The 26,980-nt window shown below is 43.0% G+C and overlaps 1 protein-coding gene across 5 annotated transcripts in view; it reads right to left on the reverse strand.

Moving 5' to 3' along the window:
- The window catches only part of SSBP3 (single stranded DNA binding protein 3), a 286,231-nt gene that overhangs the window by 25,189 nt on the left and 234,062 nt on the right, over positions 1-26,980 (reverse strand). For 3 of the 5 annotated variants that reach the window (XR_011558585.1, XM_070745950.1, XM_070745949.1), the window contains exons 6-9: positions 7,424-7,504; positions 6,451-6,510; positions 1,916-1,982; positions 898-974 (exon numbers count right to left, since the gene is read on the reverse strand). Coding sequence is in view for 4 of the 5 variants with exons in the window: in XM_070745950.1 (XP_070602051.1) it covers positions 898-974; positions 1,916-1,982; positions 6,451-6,510; positions 7,424-7,504 (285 nt within the window). In the remaining variant the exon portion in view is untranslated. The remainder of the gene's footprint in view (positions 1-897; positions 975-1,915; positions 1,983-6,450; positions 6,511-7,423; positions 7,505-26,980) is intronic. The other 2 variants (XM_070745952.1, XM_070745951.1) reach the window with 1 other exon arrangement.

Raw genomic sequence — 26,980 nt, forward strand, 5'->3', positions numbered from 1 at the left:
TTAATCTCTGAGCAAGAGCTCTGCAGGTAGCTTAGAAACCTATCTAGATTCTTCGGGTTTAAACAGAACCAGAAACTCTAGAACAGTGTTTCCCAACCATGGCAACTTGAAGATACCTGGACTTCAACTCCCAGAATTCCCCAGCCAGCATTCGCTGGCTGGGGAATTCTGGGAGTTGAAGTCCAAATATCTTCAAGTTGCCAAGGTTGGGAAACACTGCTCTAGAAAGTAAACATGAAGTTGGTTTGGTTACGAGGAGTTATTATTTCAATCCACCTACTCTTCCTTTATCTTCCTTCATTTCCTGTCTAGAATGTTGCAAAGGTGAAGTATGTGATTTTTTTAAAAAGATAGTGTGGGGAGGGGGGGAAAGCATGCTGAGTGAGGTCTATGTGTCTGCTCCTGCTATAAAGGACGAGGTAAATCAAAACAGACGAGACTGCAGCAAATTTAATTATTAACATGAATTCAACTGAAATACATATAGCATTCTATCCGCAGCCTCCTCTCTTCCCACTTTACATGAAGATTATCATTCTCCGAGTGGGAAAATCCCAATGAAATTGAGGTTGGCCTAGACTAAAAAGCAAAAAGGACCCCGGAAGGCGGGGGGGGGGGGGATAGGTGGTTGTGTGAAGTACGTGATGGGGAATGGTTTGTTGGGGTTTTTTTTTTGAAGCCCTAACTAAATGTGAGAAGGTGGGATTTTTCCAGACATATGTAAACACACTAATGTAAAATGCATTACCGCTAATGGTAGAGAGAAAAGGTCTTAGAAGGAATGGAAGAGCCCCCAGGGGCTGCTTTTATGATGTTTTGCTTACAAACTTCACAAAGTAGCATGCCTAACGCTTGGCACTGGACAGGAGAGGAAGGGATCTCTGCCCAGGTTTTTACCTGTGGACCTGGGCCCATCGGTCCCATTCCTCGAGGAGGATTCATCCTTTGCATCGGCCCACCCATGTTGGGATGTCCTAGTGAGAGAAACAGACAGGTAGATGTTACGGAGTACAGTGATCCCTCGATTTTCGTGGGTTCAAACTTCGCGAAACGGCTATGCCACGGTTTTTCAAAAAATATTAATTAAAAAATACTCCGCGGTTTTTTTCTATACCACGGTTTTTCCCACCCGATGACGTCATACGTCATCACCAAGAGTCACTTCTCTCTCTCTTTCTCTCTCTCCTGTCATTCTCTGCTTCAATCATTTTCTCATTTCTCGTTTTTCTCCCCTTTTTTCTATAATTTTTTTCTCTCTCTCTACCTTCCACTCTCCTCCCCTCTTGCTCTCTCTCTCTCTTTCTCCCTCTCTCTCTCCCTCTCTCCTTTCTATCTCGCTCTGTCTGTTGCTCTCTCTGTGAGAAAACTTGCCCCGCCTCTCCTGCAGCCCCCTCGCTGACAGCTGGGACGAAAGCGCTTTCAGCTAAGGGACTGTGAGAGGGGCAGGGCGGGGATTCTCAAAGCGCTCAGAGCGGCTAGCAGCCGAATGAGGAGGATGAGAAGCCGTAGCCGCCAGCGCTGCTGCAGGAGGACCCGTGCCCCAAGAAAGCCAGTGAGGGGGTGGATCGGGTGGGCGGAGGGTAGCGGCGAGGGGGCCGGAGGCGCTGGGGGGGGCGGGGGCGGCTGACATTCAAAACAATCTTTGCTAGCCTCCGCACTTTCATCGCTCCCCGCCCCCAACTTCAAGCCCGGCTCCTTGCGCGGCCTTGGAAAAGGGTGCACGGGGGTAGTTTTTGGCTGTCCATAGCCAAAAATGGTGTTTTTACTTTCGCATCTCTACTTCGTGGAAATTCGACTTTCACGGGCAGTCTGGGAACGCAACCCCCACGAAAATCGAGGGATCACTGTATTACAGAGAAGTAAACAAGGAGCAGAAGGGAAAGGAATTTCTGAAGGCAGCCTCAACATCCGTTACCTTGTTGCCGTGTAGGGTCCATGGAGTTGGGCAGCAATGGCTGTGTACCAGGAACACCTCCTGGGGGCTACGAAAGAGAGAAATGAAGTTGATAAAATCAAAATTATGGCTATCTAAAACAGTTGACAATCTTCCTTTTCTACAGATAGGCAATACTTTATTTCTAGTCAGGATAACCCCATGCAAACCTCACCCACCTCGCACAAAAAACCCTAGAACTTGTTTTCAACCAATAACACATGGTATTGAAGTTAAACCATTTGATGCAAGGGGCATGCGGACTGCTTGGAATCCTCTGAAACTGGTATTGTTGAATGTGGGTGGATATGAATCTGAGCCCTTTTGCAGGATGAAATTTTAAAAGCTGGGATGAGGAAGTTGTGTCCCTTCAGCTACTGCTTAAATATGACCCTCAGCATTACATAGTGTTGCAGGGCAATGTGAAGGTGTTGAGAATTCAGCAACATCTGGAGAACCACAAGTTCTCTAAAATCTTATTTATAGTGTTACACTGAGATTACCAAATTGGGACTCATGTATTTAACTTATTAGTTAAATACATATTAAATGCATATTAATAATTAACCATATTAGTTTCTATTTTGGATTAAAGTGACTTCATAGTAAGTTTATTCAAGCCTGACTTCTTAAAAAGATCTATTAGTATTATCAGTAAATAACATACGTATCTATTTCACACGGAGATGTGCAATCTGCATTTGGGAGAAATGGCCTTTCATTGGGAACTCAAATACGAGTTATTACCAGTGGAACAGCTTGCCTCCAGAAGTTGTGAATACTCCAACACCAGACGTTTTTAAGAAGATGTTGGATAACCATTTGTCTGAAGTAGTGTAGGGTTTCCTGCCTAATCAGGGGGTTGGAGACCCACAAGGTCCCTTCCAACTCTGTTGTTGTTGTTGTTGTTGTTGTTGTTGTTGTTAGTTTCTACGTACAGATGCTACTGATGAGCATATAGCAATTTCACTGTTAATAAAATCTGTCCAATTATTTCTCTCCCTTCTAAAAGAAATTGGTTCTGTTCAGGACCTTCATAAATGATAACTTCTGTTTTCAGAATTTGCTCTATGTATGCAGTGGATTATATATGGACATACTTGGGTACCAAGTTAGTATAAATAATTGTAGAGAAATCACAAAGAGCAGGCTTAGCAAGCCTTCTTTTTCAGAAGTTAACAATTAACAGCCTTTGGCCAAATAATTTAGCTTGAAATTTAGATAGTATGCACAATCCAAGAAACTTCCACTTCCAAGCTCCAACTTGTTCGTTGCTATGTAGGTTTTCAAAAAATAAATAAAATCAATTTGTAGAGCACTAATGTGTGATTATCCATATGCTAAGGGGAACCCAGAAGCCTTCTAGCTAGAATTTTTGACTGCAATTTCCCCTGAATCAAATGACAACATTTTAGAGTGGATAAATAACACTTTCAACTCAGTTTGGACCATAAGGGAAAAATGACTGATAAATATTGCAGATACCTATTCCTGTTTCAAACAGGAATAGGGAGACCCATCCTCTGTCTCTTATGTATTTATATATTTATTGTATTTGTTTCCCCACTGTATGAGGCAAGTAGAGAATTATTTTTAAGTAGCAGAGTTCATTTTCAACTCTGAACAGCAGGAAGACCATATTGAAAGCATTTCCCACCCCCTCTCTTTTAATATGCCAGCTCTTTGCAAATTGTATATTTACTCTTCCTAACCCAATTTTCCTTGAAGCGATTACTTGTTTTATCCTGCCTTCTTTTCCTTAACTTTGGTCTTTTTTTCACTGCCAACAAGTATTATTCCCTTATCCACGCGACACAGTGACAAAAAAATTGGAATTAAAAAAATAAATAAAAATAAACTAAAAATAAAACAAAAGGAAGAGGATTGACTCTGATTGCTGCATTGTCAACAATTATAGACTGGTGACATGAAATATATAGCTTCCCTTTCGATTGCTTGTGGCTGATGGGAAATGTAGTCCACATATAAGTGACGGGCATTTGATTACCTGAATTAAGGTTACATATACCATATTTTTTGAACTATAAGATGCACTGGTGTAGAAGACACACCAAGATTTCAAAGAGGTAAGTAAGAAAAAAATTTTTTTTGTCCTCCCTGGCTCCCAAGAGCACTGTGCAAGCCTCCCAAACCCACTGCGTGCCCAGATTTTTGCAAAAATGGGCCAGTTGTTTTGCATAAATGGGAGCATTTTTCCCTTTCCCCAGCTCCCAGAAGTACTCTGCAGTCTGCAGGCCTCCCAAACCCTCTGCACACCCAATTTTTGCATAAAATGGGGCCATTTTTTGCAAAAATGGGACACAGGGATGGGGCTTCAGGTGGCCAAAAATGGCTGTATTCGGTGTATAAAACACACCAACTTTTCCACCCTCTTTTAGGGAGGAAAAAGGTATTTCTTATACTCCAAAAAATGCGGTAGTCTTAGACTTATTATGACAACTGAGCCCCAAATTTCTGTGGCTCAGCAAGGCAATTGTTAAGTGAGTTGTGCCCCCTTTTATGGTCTTTTTTGCCACAGTTTTTAAGTGAATCGTTGCAATTGTTAAGTGAATCATTTGGTTAAGTGAATCGGACTTCCCCCGCTTGTTGGAAGCCAGCTGAGAAGCTTAAAAATGGTGAACATGTGATTTTAGATTAGATTAGATTTATTGGATTTATATGCCGCCCCTCTCCGCAAACTCGGAGCCTGAGACACTGCCAGGGTCATAAATATATGGCAGTTTCCAAGCACCCAGATTTTGATCACGTGACCACAGGGATGCTGCAAAAGTTATACGGTAAATGTGAAAACTGGCCATAAGTCAATTTTTTCAGTGATGTTGTAACTTTGAATGGACACTAATCTGAATGGTTGTAAGTCAAGGAATAACTGCATTGCAGGACATTTTGGATCTTGCCAATGGGAAGGAAAATTCTGCCAAAGCTACAGCTGAACTGTAGCTTTTCCTTTGGAATAAATTATGGTGTTTTTTGCTCCCTTACTTATTTTTCAGACGCAAGCTCTATTGAAGAGGATTTCACAGGATTCCCATTTATTTAAGTCTAACCAATTTATTCACTGATTCATTTATATTTGATCAGGTTAATCTACAATTAAATATTTGACAGATCCACATTAACTTATTTTTACAGCTATCTCTCGAAGACCAAGTTTATTAATTTCATTATTGAAACATTCATTGAAGAAAGCACTTTACCTCATGTTATCTTCACAGCAGACAGCACAAAATAGAAATGTTTTATTCTGATGTCAACTACCTTGTTTTCCCCAAAATAAGACCTCCCCTGATAATAAGCCCGATTGAGCTTTTGAGTACATGGCAATAAGGCCAAGTGCTTATTTCAGGGTTCAAAAAAAATATAAGACAGGGTCTTATTTTCAGGGAAACATGGTACTGCTGGCAAATGCATTTTGTGTGAACGTTCCTTCCCTCACCCTTGTTTTAAGTAGCAAGAGTGCTCAAATCACAAATCTTAGGAAAACAACTTCAGCATGCTCAATGTAACTAAGAATATTTAATTTTGAAAGCATGTGAAAGATGTATTTAGAAGATGGATTTTGTTCTTATAACCACAACATTTTTGAAAGGTGCAACATGACCAGAGTATATGTTGTATAAATCTTTCAATAGCTTCTGGATACCAGTCACTGGGAAAGAATAGTGGGAAGTTATTTCCATATGAATTTATAGCCTCTGTGCAAAAAAAAAGTGCTATATTTGTGCTCTAGTCTCTTAGAACAATTTTAAAACAGATTTTACTGCTGTTTGTTGTGTTATTATCTTAAAGAAAGAGCCCTATAAAAGTGGAAGTGTAAATATTTTCTGTGACCAAGGCAGGTTTTCTGTAGTTCTTTTATAATCTTATTTGTATGAATCTAATAAAGAATTTGGTTATGTACTTTTTTATATTCTAAGCGCCATGAAGTGATTTTTTTTTTAGACCTGCAGATTTTATTTTTGCCAGCAAAACCTCATCTGCAATGAAACATGCTTAGTGTAAGAGTAGGTAAATATTTTATCAAAGCTTGTTTCTTTCCTCCTGTGTGTATATGAATCTCAAACTGAATACATGTAGTCCTTGACTTATAACCACAACGAAGCTCAACATTTCCATTGCTAAGCAAGACAGTTGTTAAGTGAGTTTTATCCCATTTTATGACTTTTCTTGCCACAGTTGTTAAATTAATCACTGCACTTGTTAAGTTAGTGACAAGTTGTAAAGTTCTTCCCCTTTTGGCTTTGCTTGTCGGGAGGCAATCACATGATCCTAGGACATTGCAATTGTCATAAATATGACCCAGTTGCCAAATGCTCAAATTTTGTTCACCTTACCATGGGGATGCTGCAATGGTCATAAGTGTGAAAAATGTTCATAGGTCCCCCCCTCCCACCCGTGTCCTTGTAGCTTTGAATGGTTACTAAACGAATGGTTTTAAGTCAAGGACTACCTGTAGTACTGTAAAACGTTATCTGGACTTAAGGCTAATACAGTACCTGGTTTCCCATTCTAATGGGGGGCCGTGGGCCTCCTGCGTATCTCGGTGACATAAAAGGCTGTAAGCATATAAAAATAGTTGAGTGGCAATGAATGTTTAAAAGCGGAAGTCAAAATTTTGCAGTCTCATTTGTACATGCACATGAAAAAAAGATTCCATCAAGCACACTATATACACACACACACATACATTTCATTAACTAAGTATTTTTGAGGTAGAGTCTAAACCAGGGGTCCCCAAACTTGGCAACTTTAAGACCTGTGGACTTCAACTCCCAGAATTCTCCCGCCAGCATAGCTGGCTGGAGAATTCTGGGAGTTGAAGTCCACAAGTCTTAAAGTTGCCAAGTTTGAAGACCTCTGGTCTAAACCAACCAAATAATAAATTCAATATCCTGCATTCCACGTAACTTATAATTTGACAGATATACAGAGAAGCAGATTAAACCAAAAATGTTGGTAAGTATTTTGTTTCAAAATCTCTGGTGTGTATGTGTTGTCTCTCTGTGTTATATATTTTAAACTGGCAGTTGTAGATTCAGCTGTTAAAATTAACCCAAAACGTCTGTACTGGATATTTTTTTACAGAGTTTGTTAAATGAAAATGAGGCTTAAGAAGGGTTGCGTTTAAAATATTCCAATGACAGGTTGTGAAAACATGTTGTTAAACCATACTCACACACAAAAAAAGAGAGTAAAAATTATATTTGCATGTAAATTAGCATCTATGAAATGAAAAGCTGTTTCCTAAACTGATATCAATAAAACAAGTTCAACCCAGAGAAAAGCAGATATCTTAATGGAGATGGAATGAAATAAGCATTTGGGGCCCATAGCTTGAGAAGAAATAAATCTGCAAAGTTACTGGAATGATCCTGGAGCCTCATATAATAAACTTATCGGAAGAGAAGAACCCCTACAGGCTAAAAAGTTTCACTCAGAACACGCGTAACACCAGATTCAAGTTTTTACCTGACTGTGGGGTCCCATCATGCTGTTGGGGTTGTGAGGTGGAGGCTGTGCGTGTGGCGAGGGCTGAGAGCCAGGTGGTCCCTGTCAGATTGAATAAAAAGGTGGTTAGAGATCAGATACATCCGCAGGCAAGAAAAGAATTGGCTTAATGAATGGATAAATCTTACCAAATATATAGATTATTTCTACCGTGTTTCTACCCATCCTGTCTGATATTTTTTGAACCCTGAAATAAGCCCTCAGTCTTATTGCCATGCCCTCAAAATCCCAATTGGGCTTATTATCAGTGGATGTCTTATTTTGGGGGAAACAGGGTATGTTTTACTAATTGAAGAAGAACTGCTAAGGACTTCAGAAGGAAAAGGGGAAAAAGGGAAGAGATTTGGACCATAATTCAGTTTTGATCCCCGTAATTCTTCATTCGCATCATTCTTGAAAATACTACTGAAATTCTTCTAGTAATGCTGACATCTGATAGCAAAAAACAAGTGAACCTTATTATTTAGCCATTTCTCTTAGGATTCTGAGTAATGGAGAGAATGGGTTTCTTTAGTAATTGCAATATTTGGATTAGAAACCATTAATGAATATTCTGTCGCCTTGTCACTTGATGTTCCACTGTTCATGGATAACTTAAAATACACACCATGTGAAGCAACACATAATTGGTGAGCAAACATTTTTATCGCCATACCTTACTAAATACAAACTGTGATCTCAATTAATATGGTATCTTCCAAATACTTTAAATGAATATTTAAAGGGAATCCTCGTCTAGACTCACTTAAAAACGGCACACATGGCATCACAGAAATACAGCTTGTCTACCAAATCTGTCCTGGTATCTTCCTGCATAAAAGCATGTTTTTCCCAGGCTATGTTAATCAGATATTTCGTGTAAGCTCAATATGTAGCAAATTGATGGTATGAATCGTGATGCAGAATAGGCGTTGATTGCTTACCTGAACGCCTCTTCTCGTACGGTGAGCGGGTACAGCAGTCACATGGGTTGCTCATGTCCAATCCGGTGGAACTGAGCCTAGTGTTAAAAAAGCTTGCCGGATCCGCCCCTTCCCCAGAATTCGCGAATCCATAGACTAGGCTCAGCTGTGAAGCTCTGTAGTGTTCAACTCTCATTGTTAGAGGAAGAAGGTTATAGGAAGGTAAAGAAGACACATACAAGGGCGGGAAGTGACTGCTGTACCCGCTCACCGTACGAGAAGAGGCGTTCAGGTAAGCAATCAACGCCTATTCTCCGTACTGAAGGAGCGGGTCCAGCAGTCACATGGGACATACCCAATAGATGGTCCCTAGGGTGGGATTAGATTGCTATCGTGAGAGATAACGGATTGGAGTACCCTTCTGCCGAAGGCAGCGTCCGCTGAAGCGTATGAATCAATCTTGTAGTGCCTGATGAAGGAATTTGGCGAGGCCCAAGTGGCTGCTTTGCAGACCTCCTCCAACGGGGCTTGAGTTGCCCAAGCGGCCGAAGTGGCTGCGCTCCTGGTGGAATGCGCTGTGATGTTCCTTGGAACTGAGAGGGAGGCCGACTCATAGGCCTTAGATATAGTCCCTCTGATCCAACGGCCTATCACTGTTGAAGACACTTTGGCACCCATGACTCTGGGGTGATAGGCTATAAAAAGTGCTTCTGACCTCCGAAAGGGTCCTGTGCGTTGGATATAGATTCTCAGCGCTCTAATGAGATCCAGGGTGTGCCATCTAATTGCCAAGGGATGGTCTCGTTGGAGGCAGAAGGAAGGTAGGACAATATCCTGAGTTCTGTGGAACATGGAACTGACCTTGGGTAAGAAGGTGGGGTCCAGTCGCAAGACTACCTTGTCCTGATGGAATTGACAAAGGTCCTGTCTGATTGAGAGGGCAGCCAGCTCCGAAATGCATCGGGCAGAGGTAATAGCTACCAGAAATGCTACTTTAAAGGATAGGTATCTGAGGGATGCCGATTTTAGGGGTTCGTATGGTGCCTGCGTGAGGGAGTGGAGAACCCGTGGCAAATCCCAGGATGGATACCTGTGGACCTTGGAAGGTCTAAGGTTGGCTATGCCCTTGAGGAATTCCTGAACCTCTGGGAAGGATCGGAGAGGCTGTCTGCGGGGGCCCCCTAGGACAGAGGAAATTGCCGCCAGATGACGCCGGAGGGTGCTGGTGGAAAGTCCCTTTATGGAAACCTTGCATAAGGAAGGAAATGATTCTGTGTATGGGAATGCACAGGGGAGAAAGGCCTTCCTGTAGACACCACTGGTGAAACTTGGACCACGTGTGGTCGTAGATTCGATTGGTCGAACCCCTTCTGGCCTTTAAAATGACCTCCACTGTATCGGGGTCCTGACCACGCAGTTCTAAGTCTCTCCTGATAACAGCCAGGCGGTGAGGTGGAACCACTCCGGGTCTGGATGGAATGAGGCCCCCTGCCGCAGCATATCCCCCGAAACGGGGAGTCGCCAAGGGTCCTGGACGGACAACTGTTGGAGATCCGCGAACCAGGGCCGGCGGGGCCAATGAGGGGCGATTAAGATTACTCGGGCCCTCTCGGTGAGGACCTTGTGAATCACATCCGGGAGAATTGGAATTGGAGGGAATGCGTAGAGTAGGCCTGGAGGCCATGGGCTCCGGAGGGCATTGATTGCTTCCGCTCCCGGGGATGGAAATCTGGAAAAGAAGCGAGGGAGTTGGGCGTTCGCATTGGTCGCGAAGAGATCCAGGACTGGTAGGCCGAATCTGAGGCTGATTTGATGGAACAGGTCCTGATGGAGGTTCCACTCTCCTGGGTCTATCGTTGCTCGAGATAGCCAATCTGCCTGGACGTTGAGGCTCCCCGAGATGTGGTCGGCTAGGAGCGACCGAAGATGTTTTTCCGCCCAAAGGCCTAACTTGAGGGCCTCCCTCATGAGGGCTTTGGATCTCGTGCCCCCCTGTCTGCAGATATGGCTTTTTGTGGCAATGTTGTCGGTGAGAATGAGAACGTGCCGGTTGGGAATGCGAGGAGAGAAATGCTTCAGAGCCAGGGAAACGGCTCTTAACTCTAGCCAATTGATTGGCTTGGAAGCTTCCTCCGGGGACCACGTGCCCTGGGCTATCATCCCCTGGGCGTGGGCGCCCCATCCCGATAGACTGGCATCTGTGGTGATGACAAATTGATCCGGGCACCTGAACGGGGATCCTTTGTCCATGGCCGGAGACTTCCACCACTTGAAGGATCTGCGAACCATTGGAGGGATGACAATGCGACGATTTGAGTTGCTGTGCCCCGATCTCTGAAAGGGTAATAGGAGCCACTGTAGTTCCCTAGCATGAAGGCGAGCCCAGGGAATGATGCCTATGCATGACACCATCTTTCCCAAAAGGGAAGACAGGGATACTATGGATACTGAAGGTTTAGATAGAATGCAAGAAATTAACTCCCCTATACTGAATTTTCTCTCGGGAGAGAGAAAGACCTGGGAGGATTCTGAATTAATAATGGATCCCAGGTGTAAAATGGATGAGGAAGGTTGGAGATGACTTTTATCAAAGTTGATGGAAAATCCATGGTCCTGAAGGACTGACATGGTGACAGAAAGGTCTGTTTTCACTTTCTCTAGGGAGTTCCCATGAATCAAAATATCATCAAGATAACATAAAATGTGAATGGGAGACGCCCGGATATAGGCCGCCAGGGACCCCAAGAGCTTTGTAAAAACCCGAGGGGCCGAGGAAAGGCCAAATGGCATCGCCCTATACTGGAAATGCCTGCCTCGAAAGGAGAAACGCAAAAATTTTCTGTGGCATTTGGCTATAGGAATGTGGAGGTAAGCCTCAGTAAGGTCTAAAGAGACCATGAAATCTCCCGTGTGGATGGCGGCCAAAATAGATGATAAGGAGTGCATCTTAAACTTCCTATATTTGATGAATAGGTTCAGCTTCTTTAAATCCAAAATAGCTCTCCAACCTCCGGAGGATTTTGGAACCATAAATAGGATGGAGTAAAAACCTAGACCCTTCTGACCGGGAGGAACCGGTTGGATGGCTCTGATGGACAATAAGTGGGAAATGGCCTCCTCCATACGGTTACAATCTGAGGAGGACCTGGGAGAAGGGCAGGAAATGAAACGTTTCGGGGGGGGAGAGATAAATTCTAAAAGAAGGCCTGTTTGAACAGTGTCAATGACCCAGGGGTCCTTGGAGGTGAGACGCCAATTAGAGGCGAAATGGGCCAGGCGACCACCTATGGGAATTGAGGAAAAATTACCATCTAGGTTTCTTTGAAGCCCTGTTAGAGGACGCTCCCCTTTGGAAGCGAAACCCTCTGCCCCTGGAGTTCCTACCTTGGGAACGAAAACGGGGGGAATACTGACCTGGAGATCTCTGATAGGAAGCCGCTTGGTCTTGCTGACGCCCTGGGCGACGAAAGGACTGCGTTTTGGTAGCCTTTTTGGTGGTTGGACCCAAAACTTTCTTCTTGTCCGTGGTTTCCGTGAGGAGTGGATCCAGAAGATCACCGAAAAGAAGGTCGCGCTTTAAGGGTCCCAGGGATAACTGCCACTTCTGGCGTACTCCCGCTTGCCAAGGGCGAATCCATAGGAGTCTTCTTGCCGTTGTAGAAGCTGCAATAGACTTAGCAGAAAATCTAGTAGATTGTAAAGTGGCATCAGCCACGTACTGAGCAGCTGCAAAGACCTTGTTGAAGTCTTGTTGACCTCTCAAGTCATCGGGAGGAATATGCTGTTGAAGTTGGCGAAGCCAGAGAAGCATGGCTCTGGAGAAAAAGGAAGCCGCTGCAGAACTTTTAATGGCCCAGGAATCTGCGGTGAATCCTCTTTTGAGCATTTGTTCAATCCGCTTGTCCTCTGGGCGGAGGACTTCCTCTGCTTCGCCTGGCACAGCAGCCGCCGAGTGAAGGATCTTGACCGGTTCATCCGGTTTTGGAAAAGATAGGAGCTCCTCATAGGAAGAGGAAAGTTTGTACAATTTTCTATCCTTGGTTGAGGGATTAAGCCCAGAGGCTGGGAAATCCCACTGCTTAAGTAAGGCATCTTTAAACAATTTAGGCATAGGAATTACCTCGTTATCCTCCTGTTCCTCTGTGAAGTAAGGTAAGTTCTCCTCCGGGGGGTCAGTGGATGTGGAGGCCTGTTTCTCCTGAGCCGCCAATCCCGTAGAAATTCTAGCTTTGAGGAGGAGAGATTTGAACAATTGAGAAGGAAAAATAGTAATTGGAGAAGGCACCTTTATTTGGGATTCCTCATCATCTGAGAGGCCTTGAAAAGGATCCTCATCCTCCTCCATATCCTCATATTCGTCCTGAGAGGAATCTGAATCATCCTGAATAGGAGCTCTAACCGCTGGGGAAGAACCCAAGGGGCGGGAGGGACGAGGAGGTGGAGGAGGTAAGGGAAGCTCATTGATGGTAGAGAGTTTAGCATCAATGGCCTTGGACAACACAGAAAAAATAGATTGGAATTCAGGAGGTAAACTAGAAATATCAGCAGGAATGGCAGAAGAATCCCTGAAGGCCTGGGAGGATCCTGGCTGGGGGGAATCTTCAATAATATCTGGTTCCTCTGGACCTATTCCCCATAGGTTAGGTTGGGGTCTGTCTAGGTTTGGCTCATCCAGAGATAACACAGGGACCCCAGAAGGAGGCAGACTAGAAGCCTCTGGGGGGTCTTGACTACTGAGTACTTGGGCCTGTACTTTCAAACGCTTTGCTGATTTATCATGGATTCTTTGTAGGGCTAGGTCCCTTCTCTTCTCAGCCCTGGTGACCTTGGTCGAGGGGCGGGCCCCTGAAGAAGAGGAGGTCGAGGCCTGGGGGATACTGGTAATCTCATCGCCTGTAGGCCTGGCCTCTCTGGGACCTTTAGTTGTGCCTCTCTTGGGAAAGGTAGCCATAGTCTGACAATTAGCAGAAGACCAGGCTGAGCCAAATAACTAAATAATTAGGGAGAAGAATTTCAAAGGCTTCCCAAGAGGAATGGATCCTGCTCCGAGGCCTCGGAGCTGCTGAGACTTGAGGACAATCTGGGCAAACCCAGAGTTCGTGCCCCCAAATACAGCGTGGCCAGCCTCCCTAAACTTTAATTAAAGTAACCAAGGCACTCTGGTTGGAGGCTTAGCCGGTGGAGAATTAAGCCTGAGCGTCCCAAAGCCCACTCCGGGATCCACGCGGTGGACTGAGGCCTACGCGGCTGGCAGGAGGCCAACACGAGAGACCTAATTTTAAAAAGGGCGCGAAGGCCTTCGCGCCGAAAAATCGCTCCGTAATGGAATTTCTTAAAGGGGAAGCGATCGACTAAGTCCAGGAGACTAGAACAAGCGTCTCACTCCGCAGGAGGTATTTATTAAGCCCTTTATGAATAATACAATAATTTAGCAATGAATCAATACTTGCACCAAGACCTCCAGGCCAAAGGATTAAAAGAATCCACAAGCGGCAGCGGGGATCGTACACGGCAAGACAGCCGGGGGAAAACGAAACCGCAACTTCTCCCAAGAAAAAAAGCCGAGCCACAAACGGCTGGCGCTATTAGTGCAAGTAAATAAATAAGAACAAATAAATCTTACTACTTTTGAAGGGAAAGATCGAAGGGAAGGTGTTAGAATGTTGAACGAGCTATCACAATACAACCGCAGGATATGCGAACTGAGCGAATTCTGGAGAAGGGGCGGATCCGGCAAGCTTTTTTAACACTAGGCTCAGTTCCACCGGATTGGACATGAGCAACCCATGTGACTGCTGGACCCGCTCCTTCAGTACGGAGAATTGGACCACGCGGCTTTTCTCTCTGAAAAGAATATCTACTGATGCAAGTCTCGATATTTTTCTCAATATTGGATCACCGGTAAATGCATTTGTTTAAATATTTGAGGAATGCGCAAAACAATTTGCTCACTCACAATCCTGTCATAGTAAATTAGCATTTTATTTTCACCTGCCACGCAGCTCATAGGGGGAAGGGAAAAAAACAGAGAGAGAGAGAGTGTGTTTAAATGTATTTCTTCTGCTTCAGAGTACTTCCAATCTAGAAATCAGTAGCAACAGCAGCAAATGAACAGAGGCGTTTTAAAATATGTCTCTATATTCAAAATAGAGAGGGCCAACAAATGGGTAAAATATTTGTTTCGATCGAGAACAAGCCCACTGAGTCAGGGCATGCTTTAGCAAAAAGGAAGCATGGAATGGCTTTGGTTGTTTTGAGTATTAGATAAAACAAAATCCAGATGGAGCAAGTAAGAAAAAGCTTGATCTGCACTGTCCTCTTTCTCATTTTGGCTGTTCCCAACATGGCATATAATAACCCTTCCCTGCCTCAAACATCTCAGGACTGCCTCCGTCCCCATTAATGACCAATGTTCTTGACTTTTTTGCCATTGTCTTCCACCCCGCTCAACCCAACTCTCTATCCGGAACAAAGCAACTCCTTTTCTTGTCCCAAAAGGCGCTTTTTCCAAAATGCAATCGGACTTTGTTTTTTTCCCCTTTGAAAATGTTTCGTCCGAGAAGCTTCTTCAATTCTTTGATGAGAAGTGAAACTTTTCCAAGAGGGGGACGACAAGGAAGTCCAGATGCTTTTTGGAAAAAACAGCTTTGGAATAACCATGATCTGGTGCTAACACATTAATATAATTGGAAGGGACCTTGTAGGTCTCCTGGATGATTGAAAATCTCCACAGATTCTTGCAACTTTTTTTCTTCACTTGAACAGAGCAAAACACTTGAAACATTCACTTTTCTGCTCAGGTATAGATTAATGTTGTAGCATGTATTTGAATGTTGGATTTTTAAATGTTTCACTTTTTAAGACAATATTTTAAATTAATTATTTCTATTAATTAGATTTAGAAGTGTTTTATATATTGTATTTTTATTGAAATGTTGTAAGCCGCCCTGAGTCCACGGACAGAGGCAGCATATAAGTCAAATAAGTAAGTAAGTAAGTAAGTAAGTAAGTAAGTAAGTAAGTAAGTAAGTAAGTAAGTAAGTAAGTAAATAATAAATCTACTCCCAAAAGTTGTTCCATACAGAGATCAGTTCATGATGATATTATTGTTGTTGCTGTTGCTGTTATTGTTGTTGTTATTATTATTATTATTATTATTATTATTATTATTATTATCTTTTTATGAATGGACTGGCTTGCATATCTCTATGCAAAACTACAGCACAGCCTTTCTGAGATTGCTACTTATGTTCCCTCACTTTGATTAACGATTTGGTGATCCAAATAAACTTTTTGGGCTATGTATTGGGAAAACATTTCCTTGGCAGGAAGGAAAAACATGTTTTTATGGTTTTAAGCTCAGTAATACTACAAGTCCAGACTGGTTAGATTAAACACATTATCCACTTCCGAAGATTTGAACTTCTTTTCTAGAGTGAGGTCTGAAATTTGAATATCCAAATTCAGGCTGGGAGGTACATATGTTGCTTGTTTTAATTTTTGTTTGTTTGTTTGTTCTTTCAAATAAAAACAAAACTGTAATTGATCTGGAAAGCAAATACGATTCGTAAGTACATCAGGAGAGAAACAGCCACACACACACTTCAGGAAGAGCAGGAGAACAGATGTTCTATACCTGCCCTGTTAGTAATTTCAACAAGTGTTCGCCTTCTAGCTGCTGCCAGCAATGGCACGGTTTGTTACCATGAGCAATTTTCTTAATTAACAGACATTAATTAGCCATTTAGCAATTTTGCAAGCATTTGTTTAGCAGCTTTCCTAAACATGAATACCACTGTGATAATGGTACTGATTAGAGGATCCCCTAATTAACAGTACAGGGAAGGAAAATTGAAATCACATAAATTTAAAAGGGGAGGGGAAGTTAATGAAGGCAGGACATATTTGCACCTGCAAATCTTTTGTACAAAAGAAACTTGAGTGCAGTATAAATAAAGGAGAAAAAGAATTGTTAAGAGTTGACACAGAAAGATACAAACAGAAATCTAAACAGAAGCACACTCTTTGCTGATCCTCCAGGTTATATTTAACCTGGAAAAAACTGATTTCCCATCACATTAATAGGATCTATTGTGTGCATCGCGCTAATGTTTGCTCATTAACTCTTCATTTAACTGAAGCCTCAGAGCTGCTCCTCACATCTTATCTTTGCTCTGGTATCCTTGTTTTAGCGCTGATAGTCAAACAATGACACGATGATGTACAAAAGACATACACGTCTCAACTGTTGCGTTTCCTTTTTAAATAACTTTATACAGCGAATATGCAAGAATTAGGATCCTGCCTTCTAATACTACCCAGGAAAAGCAGTAAGATCTCAATGTACGACTTTCACACCTAACACAAAATACATATGCAGTGGTGCCTCTACTTAAGTATTTAATTCGTTCTGCGACCAGGTTCTTAAGTAGAAAAGTTCTTAAGTAGAAGCAATTTTTCCCATAGGAATCAATGTAAAAGCAAATAATATGTGCAAACCCATTAGGAAAGAAATAAAAGCTCGGAATTTGGGTGGGAAGAAGGTGAGGTGAGAGGAATAAAAAAAATCCAAAACTTTAAGGCTTAAAAAAACCAAAGAGGGACTCTGAGGCATTGAGGAGAAGCATGCGCCTTCCATACACCCAGCGCAAGGCAACCTCCCATACACTGCCTCCCGTACACAGGCTGCTGCTCCTGCTACCTTTTCCTTCCCATGCTGAAGAGCTCCCCCCTCTCCTCTCGCTCGCTCACATTGTAGCCAGCGCCTTTCCTTCACTGTGGTGACTCCTCAGTCTGGCTGAAGCCAAGTTGATCTGGCTGGGGCGAAGTGCTCCAAGAGACAACCTCACACTGGGTGTATGGGAGGCAGTGTGAGGGAGTCACCACAGCAAAGAGGTTTATTCCCTCTCCAAGGGCCCAGAGAAAGGAAAACGCTCTGTTCACTCTGGGCTGCCAAAGCCTCCTTAAACGCCACCAAAAAGCTCCTCTGGCAGTCCAGAAAAGCCCAATATGGCTGGGATTAAAGGGGGAATGGCAGGAAACTGGCCGGGCCTTCGTGCCACTCTCATATTTCCTGTGAAATTTTTCCGGGCTCGGGTTGTTAAGTAGAAAATGGTTCTTAAGTAGAGGCAAAATAATCTTGAACACCCGGTTCTTATCTAGAAAAGTTCTTAAGTAGAGGCGTTCTTAAGTAGAGGTACCACTGTATTTGGTATGCACCATTGTTACTTATGTTTGAGAATAAATGTTCAGACAACATAGACAATGTGATCTTAATTATGGTGTGTTCTACAAAGATTTGTATCTATCTGGAAAGGAATGTTCAGATGGTCCCTGACAATGCTCAAGATAAACTAAAAGTTAAGACTATTTAACTGGAAATAGAAAAGAATTATATATGCTAGCTGATGGTCTTAAAATGCTTTTCTAATTATTTTCCTATTTTAGCAATGTAATCTGAATGCCAACCAAAAAATTACTAAATGATTTTGTTTATGGGCTTGTGATAATTCTCCTCTAACATCCAACCCAAAGGAACAATGTCTAGTTATCAAAACAGACTGGAATTGATATGTACTTGTTCCTATAATCAATGTTTTCAATGATGGTGGTTTCTTTTTCTTAACAAGTTTTGTTATGAACAATGCGGAATCTATATGATATACATATCCTGCATTTTGGAGAAGAACGTACAACAAAGACATTATTGTATGATACCATAAGTTGCATGTAAAAACTTGCTACCAAAATCATTAAATTGCTACCCAAACCATTGTTTAATTTCAGAAGGAAATTTCTCATTTAAGCTTTGCCACAGAAATGGGTTTATCAGTCACCATTTATGCATGTACCGGTGTGTGTGTGTGTGTGTACGGCGGGGGGGGGGAATTCACAACTTGAAATATAAACTTCCTTTAACCAAACTAGTTTTTATTTTTAATAGTGTGCAAGTAAATAATACCTACTATCTAGCATCCAACCTCAGTGATTTAGTACACTGCTTTGCTTTTTATTCACTCAAGAAAAATGTTCTGTTGTGTGTGACATACAATTTTGAAGCAGAAATAATCAGCTGTTAATTGAAATGAGTCATAAAAATGACAAAATCGTTTTCTTCTTCAAATATATTATTGGCTAGCTACTAAAGGAAACAAAAAAAAAACACAGCTTCTAGAAAGCTCACAGAAACCATCTAATGACTTCAAACTTATTTATTACAATTACCCGCAAAATTGACTGAAGCCGCTGAATGTTCATACACACCCCAAAGCTGTAAAATGTTTATCTTTGTACTCTACCACACTATTGTATTCCCCAAACTGTAATATCCAAGATTCGTATACTGTGTAGATAAAGATACAGAATTCTACATATTCTTTTCATTTATCCAATTTTATCAAGTAATTTTTTAATGATTCTTCTACTTTTAAAGGGTAGCTTCAAAGTAAACTACAAACCTAAAACAAATTTGTCCACACTATAAACCTGTTTGTTTGTTTATTTATTTATTTATTTATTCATTCGTTCGTTCGTTTATTTATTAGATTTGTATGCCGCCCCTCTCCGTAGACTCCGTAGACTTGTAATATCTGAAGTTGAATACTATAAAGAGCTCACTCAAGACAATAGTTATTTATTTTTATTTACCTTTATTATTTTTACAACTAATGCAAGGCAACAAACCCATCCAACCCAACACTTTTTCTTCTTCCTATTTTCCCACAACAACCACCTTGTGAGGGAATCTGGCCTAAGAGAAAGTGACTGGCCCAAGGTCACCCAGTTAGCAATCATTCTCTCTCAGTCCAGCTCACCTCACAAGGTATTGTCTTAATCAAACCACCAAAAAATTACAATGACTATTGCAATGGCTCACCAGTCTACATTACTGAGCATGGGCAATGCAAATTAAATGGATACTAATCCCACCCAGCAGCATTGTCAGATACATCATCTATACATTAATATCACTGCGAGAGCCATCTTGGTGTAGGGATTAAGATCGCAGACTAGAAATTTAGAGATTGTGAATTATAGTTCTACCTCAGGCACGAAGCCAGTTGGGTAACTTTGGGCCAGTCACCCTGAGTCTTAGAAACCAGGCAATGGGGAATCACAACAACATTGCCAAGAAAACAGTAGGTACTTGTCCAACAGTTGCTAGAAGTTAACACTGATTCAAAAGCATAAATAACGCAAAACTAAATGTCAGCATACATGAAAGATTTCTTTATAGTTAAGAGCAATGGTGGGAAATTAATTTTGCCATGGGCCCACATGAGAAATTGGGATGATTTTAGAGGGCCGGACTAATATAATTAACTCAGTTCTACCCACTACTGTATATAGTATACAAATGCTATCTTTTCATAAACAAACAGTATGTTAAACAATTTTGGAAATTAATTAGAGTCTAAGCCTTCACTTAGGAATCCTCCTCCCTCCCTGCCCCAGATAGAGATGCCTGAAAGCGCATCCCGGAACCTGCCCCGCTGCTTCCTCCCCCACCCATCCACCCCCCCCTGCACCTACCACACGGAGCCGTAAGCCCCTGAGCCCACTGGGGTCAAGTGCTGGTAGCGCTGGGGAACTTCCCACACCGTTTTATTCAAATCCTGCTTGTAGAAGCCGCTGCGTTCAAGCATTTTCCGGAGCTGGCGGTGGCACCAGCAGAAGCGGCGGTGGCGGCGACTGAGAGTTATAGCTTGGAAGTGGAAGAGCAAAACTGAGCCGGCAGGGAGGAGACCGCGGGAGGGGAAAAGGAGGGAGGAGGCCGATAGATGTTGCTGAGGAGATGGAGGAGGAGGGAGCGAAAGGAGATGAATGGAGCGGCTGAGCGGAGTTAAAGAAGGAGAGAAACCGGCACCTAAGTTTCCCGTCTCCCATCTGAATCCCGGCCATTGGTCAAGCAGCCTGGCCTTAGTCGTTAAAAGGAAAAAGGGTCGCTCCATTGCAAAATCACAGATAGTGGGCGGGCCGGATACAGCCCCCGGTCCCCCCCTTGCCCAGGTCTGGTTAAGAGAGAGAAGCAGACCAAAGGATTTCAGGATCGTATGTTCCTGCTTTGAGCTAATCCCCAAATTAACAATTAGTTTCTGATTGGCACAGTACTAATCAGTAATGTAACTAAATTATATTTCTTGATGTATATCTTATACTCCCAGTCTAGAAAGTCAATCAACTGGTGCAACTTGGCTGCACTTAATACAGATACCAACCCTCATATCATAACAGAATTTAAGGTAAGCAGAACTCTTCTGCTCTTCTATGTAGGAAAGTGGTTTGGCAAGGGATACTGTGATTTCATGGCCTTCTCTTTTTCACTTAACTACAGTTTAAGATAGCCAATACAGTTCCCATTATCTGAATTGTGCACGACAAATAGCTCTGCCCTAGTGGAAAAATGACTTGGTTAAAAGACGGCAAGGTAGGAGATGTGGGGCTAGTACCTGCTTTTGCAACACATCAATCAATTACTCACAAATGCAACAAATTTGTAAGATTTTTTTTTAAAAAAAATTCAAAACATTTAGACTCAGAAGAGATGTAGAAGACTGGAAGGAGAATCTCAGACCACTAAGAGTAGGCAACGGAATGACAGATGAAATTGGTAATAGCAAGTACTACCTGCTAAGTGATTCACTTGGAGGGATAATCACACTCACTGGAGACATGGAAATGGATCTTAATGTACATACAGCTTTTTCTCACAGCTGCTCGTTATTCTGCATTCACCACAAGGACAATGGAAAGTGACTACTCCCATCCATCCTCCGCTCCTATCCAATAGACTTACAAGAGCTGCAGAGGAGCTCCATCTCTTATGTTTTATAGCAATAAACATAAAAACTGGATTCAAATGTTGTACTTCAGTGATGAAATAACTGGTATGTTGGATGAGTGTAATTAAGTGGGGGGGGGGGGAGGCTGATAACTCTTTAAATTGATGTGAGAATTTGGTTCCCACAGGATTCCATGATGGACAGTAGCAAAGGGGGGGGGGAAGGGTTCCCACAGGATTCCATGATGGACAGTAGCAAAGGGGGGGGGGGAAGGATATCTTTAATAAGTCAATTAAGAAGGCACAAAATACACTAGCTTTCAAGATCATGAAGTTACTGTACTTCATACAGTACAGTAGGAGAAGGGTGGCATACAAGTCTAATAAGAACATAAGAACATAAGAAGAGCCATGCTGAATCAGGCCAAAACCCATTGAGTCCAGCATTCTGTGTCACACAATGGCCCACCAATTGTACATGGGGATCTTGAGTAGAAAGAGAAGGCAAAACCCTCCCTTTCCCCTGACCCCCAACAAATGGTACTCAAGGGAATCCTGCCTGCCTCAACCAACATAGAAGCGGCACATGGACATCCGTTTCAATAACCACCGATACACTTGGCATCCATGAATCTGTCTAATCCTGCCTTGAAGCTATCAAGGCTGACAGTTGTCATGACCTCTTCTGGAATTGAATTCCATAAACCAACGACCCTCTGGCTGAAGAAATATTTCCCTTTATTTGTCCTTGCTTTCTTACCTCTCAGCTTTAGGGAGTGCCCCCTTGTCCTAGTATTGTGTGATAGAGAAAAGAATTTTTCTCTATCCACCTTTTCTATCCCATGCATGATTTTATACACTTCGATCAAGTCACCCCTTAAACACTGTCTTTCAAGGCTGAAGAGACCAATAAATAATAATAATAATAATAACAACAACAACCACTACCACCAACCAACCAACCAACCAACCAACCAACCAACAACATATTATAAAATAGGATTGGGGAAGATAAATAAAGGCTGGCTTGATGCTGAATGAGCAAAGAAGGAACACTTCAAGTGGGCTGTCCTGCCACATACCTCTTAGAGACCCATTAGATCGCACAGAATCGGCCTTCTCCGGGTCCTGTCAACTAAACAATGTAGGTTGGTGGGACCGTGGGGGAGGACCTTTTCTGTTGCTGCCCCAGCTCTATGGAACCAACTCCCCCCCAATGTTCGCACTACTCTCACTCTACTGGCCTTTCGAAAAGCCGTTAAGACCTGGTTTTGCCGACAAGCCTGAGGGCCGTAAACCTTAAAATCTGACATGCCCGAATTATGCCTGACTGATATGTATGTTGTTAGATTCGATTCAGGGTTTTTATACGGGGTTATTTTAGTGGGGTTTATAATTGGGGTTTTATAACCATCGTTAATATTTGACTTCCTTTTACTATTGTACTGCTGTATTGCTTTTTATTGTTGTAAGCCGGCCTGAGTCCTACGGGATTGGGCGGTATAGAAGACAAACAAATTAAATTAAAATTAAATTAAATTTAAGCATTCTGTAAACCAGGGCTGTCAAACTTGTGGCCTGTGACCCAGATGTGTCACACCCTGCCAGGCACTCCTATGTAATGGGCTTTTAAGTCAGTGTTTCTCAACCTGGGCCGCTGGAAGATGTGTGGACTTCAACTCCCAGAATTCCCCAGCCAGCTCTGCTGGCTGGGGAATTCTGGGAGTTGAAGTCCACACATCTTCCAGCAGTCCAGGTTGAGAAACACTGACTTAAAAGCCCATTACAGAGGAGCAATGTGACATGGATGCTAGAGACTTGCTGTTATTTGTGTGCCTCCCTTGTTGCTTTAGCCCTTTGTGGGTTTGTTGTGGTTGAGACTTCCTTCATTAAAGCCTGTTTTATCCAAAGGACACATGCAACTAGTGTTGTTCTTATGGGACATTTTTCACAGAGTGGCTGGTTGCTGGGGTGACAAGGGAAAATAAATAATAATAATAACAACAGAATTGGAAGGGACCACTCGGTGAAGCAGTGGAAGTGATGTGCCGGTGCCTGGAGGCTGTTAGGGTCTGGATGGGTGCCAACAGACTCAAACTTAACCCCGACAAGATGAAGTGACTGTGGGTTTTTCCTCCCAAGGACAATCCCATCTGTCCATCCATTACCCTGGGAGGGGAATTATTGACCCCCTCAGAGAGTAACCGCAATTTGGGTGTCCTCCTCAACCCACAGCTGATGTTAGAACACCATCTTTCGTAGTGAGGGGGGCATTTGCCCAGATTCGCCTGGTGCACCAGTTGCGGCCCTATCTGGATAGGGAGTCTCTGCTCATGGTCACTCATGCCCTTATCACCTCGAGGTTCGACTACTGCAATGCTCTCTAAATGGGGCTACCTCTGAAGAGTGTTCGGAAACTTCAAATCATGCAGAATACAGCCACACGAGCGGTCATGGGTCTTCTCAGGTTCACCCATGTTTTTCCAACACTCCGTGGACTGCATTGGTTGCCAATTGGTTGGTGATGACCTATAAAGCCCTACATGGCATTGGACCAGGTTACTTACCGGACCGCCTTCTGCCGCATGAATCCCAGCGACCAGTTAGGTCCCATAGAGTTGGCCTTTTCCAGGTCCCGTTGGCCAGACAATGTCGTCTGATAGGGCCTAGAGGAAGAGCCTTCTCTGTGGCGGCCCCGGCCCTCTGGAATCAGCTCCCTCCAGAGATTTGCACTGCCCCCACCCTCTTCGCTTTTCACAAGAGTCTTAAGACTCACTTATATCACCAGGCATGGGGCAATTCAATCAAGTGCCCCCCTCTTTACTAAATGTGATGTGTGGTTGTGAATGAATTGGCTGACTGATTTTAATATATTGGGATTTTAGTTGTAATTTTTAATTCATTAGATTTGTTGCTGCATTGCTTATATTGTATCTTGTGAGCCGCTCCGAGTCTCTGGAGAAGGGCGGCATACAAATCTAATAAATAATAATAATAACAACAACAACAACAACAACAACAACACTCTGCTTAGGCAGGAAACCCTACACTACTTCAGACAGATGGTTATCCAAAATTTTCTTTAAAACTTCCAGTGTTGAAGCATTCACAACTGGAGGCAAGCTGTTCCACTGATTAATTGTTCTAACTGACTTACTGATATAGAAAGCTTTTCAGCAGCTCCTCTGACAATTTGCTAGTTGCTTTGGGGAACTTACTGAGAAGCCCTGCTGGTTAAGGAAAAGCAAAGCAGGTCGCATGTAGGAAGATGTACAGTGATCCCTCGAGTTTCGCGATCTCGAGCTTCGCGAAACGCTATATCGCGATTTTTAAAAAAATATTAATTAAAAAAAAAACCACTTCCGCCTTTGGCTTCAGAGCTGGGAAGCGGCGCGGCTGTTTTAAAAGGTCGCAGCCGGCCTGGGGGGCTTCCCAGCACCCCCCCGAACCCCCAACCCGGGTCTTCCCGGCCGCCCACGCAAAGGGGAAACCCGATTCGGCTCCTCGCTGATGCCCGCCGCTCGCCCGCCCGCCAGCAAGAGGGGGAAGACCCAGGGAAGGTTCCTTCGGCCGCCCAGCAGCTGATCTGCTCGGTAGCGCAGCAGCAGCGAGGAGCCGAATCGGGTTTCCCCTTTGCGTGGGCGGCGGGGAATGCAAACTCCACCATCTACGCATGCGTGGCCATAGAAAAAAAGGGTGCGCATGCGCAGATGGTGTTTTTACTTCCGCAACCCTACATCGCGAAAAATCGATTATCGCGAGGGGTCTTGGAACGGAACCCTCGCGATAATAGAGGGATCACTGTATATGGAAAAGGGCTTGCTGGTGATCACTGTAAGCTTTGTATGTGTTGTGGCTTGGGATACCATGTGTTTTCCTTTCCTGGGAAAGTATCCATGGGATACTAAGCATTTCGTGGAGGAAGGGGGCATGTTTCCCCACTTTCTTCAGGATGCTGCAATATTTCAAATGGACGATGCATTAGAATGAAAAGGAAATGTAATAATTCCCTCCGATCCCATCCTTTTAAATACAAAGTCTGTAGTTGAACTTGTCTCTGTGTATAAATAAAATATGCGGATTTTCTGGAAATAGAAACTAGAGCTTATTGGGTGCAACATCTGCTTAACAATGTCCCCACCCTCTTCATCCTGCTAGCAATTAGCCCCAGATTTTGACTACATAAAGATCTTCCAACAGCGTGAAATCCAACTGCTGTATGGTTAACATTTCATATTATTAAAAAAATGGTAATCAGTCAAAGCAGTTTATTTTGTTTATTGCCTGAAATGAATTTTAATTTAGCAATGGCATTACAACAGGACATTGATATTTCTTATTTGGCAATAATATGGCCACTGCATTGTATCTTTGTTTATAGATAGTTGGAGAAGCATCTGATCAATCACAACTGAGAACAAGGTGAGACAGTCCATCAACAGGAGTGCAAATTCCTTCTAAAGCCCTCAAATGTATTACTGTTGGCACAGTTAACACATGTCATTTTTAACTGAAGTATATGGTATATGGTACATAATATCAAAAAAGTAGGTTTTATTTGAACTGGAGACATCTTCTGAGTAACATCAATAGACTGGGCACCTGCAATATATATGGAACTTGAAAAGTTTCACAAGAAATAAGACTTCTCAATCAATGAACCCGGGATCATTTGAAAGAACAGGGAACTGAGAACGGACTCAACTTAGAAAGGAGAGCCTCCATTTAAAAGGTTGGCAACATGGCACCTAGGAGTGGCAGCATTGTCAGACTTTCAATGTTACTTTTAGGTACAGATATAGGAGAATATTTATAGCTCAGGGTTGAACTGTGGGGTCCTTAGCCGAACTGTGGGCTCTCCGAGCTTGGTTGTTTTCTTGCAGATGTTTCATCATCAAACCCAAGCAGGTGGTGTGCCGCTATCAGTCCGTCGTGCATGCAGCTTTGGGTCGCTGGTGTGCACGTGTATCCCAGCAAGATTTTGCCTCATGCATGCGCAGGAAGCAAAATATTGCGACAGGATGCATGTGAGTCCTTGTGAGAGGGGTGCATAGAAATCCAATAGATAGATAGATAGATAGATAGATAGATAGATAGATAGATAGATAGATAGATAGATAGATAGATAGATATTCTGCCAGTGTATCTCAACCGCCCGTAATTACAGGGTAATTAGTCCAGGAAGACACACACCACATGATAAAAGGAAAACCCAAAAGTTTTTATAAACAGAAAAACAGAAACAGCTCCCTTTTTAAGTGTCAAAGGGATTTTCTGGTACACACAAGGCACAGGTTAAATGCAGTCCAATTGCTCACCCAATACCTGGGAAATTGAGTCCAATTCTAAAGTCCAGAGAGTCCACACACAATCTTGAACAGCACAAAAACCATGATCTTGATGAAACAATGAATCAGATAAACTACCATGAGGCTAAAACACCAGGCTGCACTTTTATCTGTAGCACTAATTACAGCAGCCCCACCCAACCACAGGTGGCCTCATTTTCTCTTGTAATAATCCTTCAGTTGTTGTCTCCTATGCATCACTCTACGCATGCGTGGATGTGTCATTAATTCCTGTTCAGAATCCAGGGATGATACAGATGATTTATCTCCTCCGGGGCTGTCTGCCAAACTCCCCTCTTCCCTGTCACTCACGCTTCATCGGCAGATTCCATCGGGAGCAAAACAGGCCTGCGGCATGTGGATGTTTCCCCCACATCCACCTGCACATTCCTTGGGACAGGAGCTGGGCCAGAGCTAACCACAACAATAGATAAATAGATAAATAAGATAGATAGATAGATAGAGATAAAATAGATAAATAAATAAA

Source organism: Erythrolamprus reginae, chromosome 3 (assembly GCF_031021105.1).
Source record: "Erythrolamprus reginae isolate rEryReg1 chromosome 3, rEryReg1.hap1, whole genome shotgun sequence".
In the NCBI taxonomy this organism is placed as follows: Eukaryota; Metazoa; Chordata; class Lepidosauria; order Squamata; family Dipsadidae; genus Erythrolamprus; species Erythrolamprus reginae.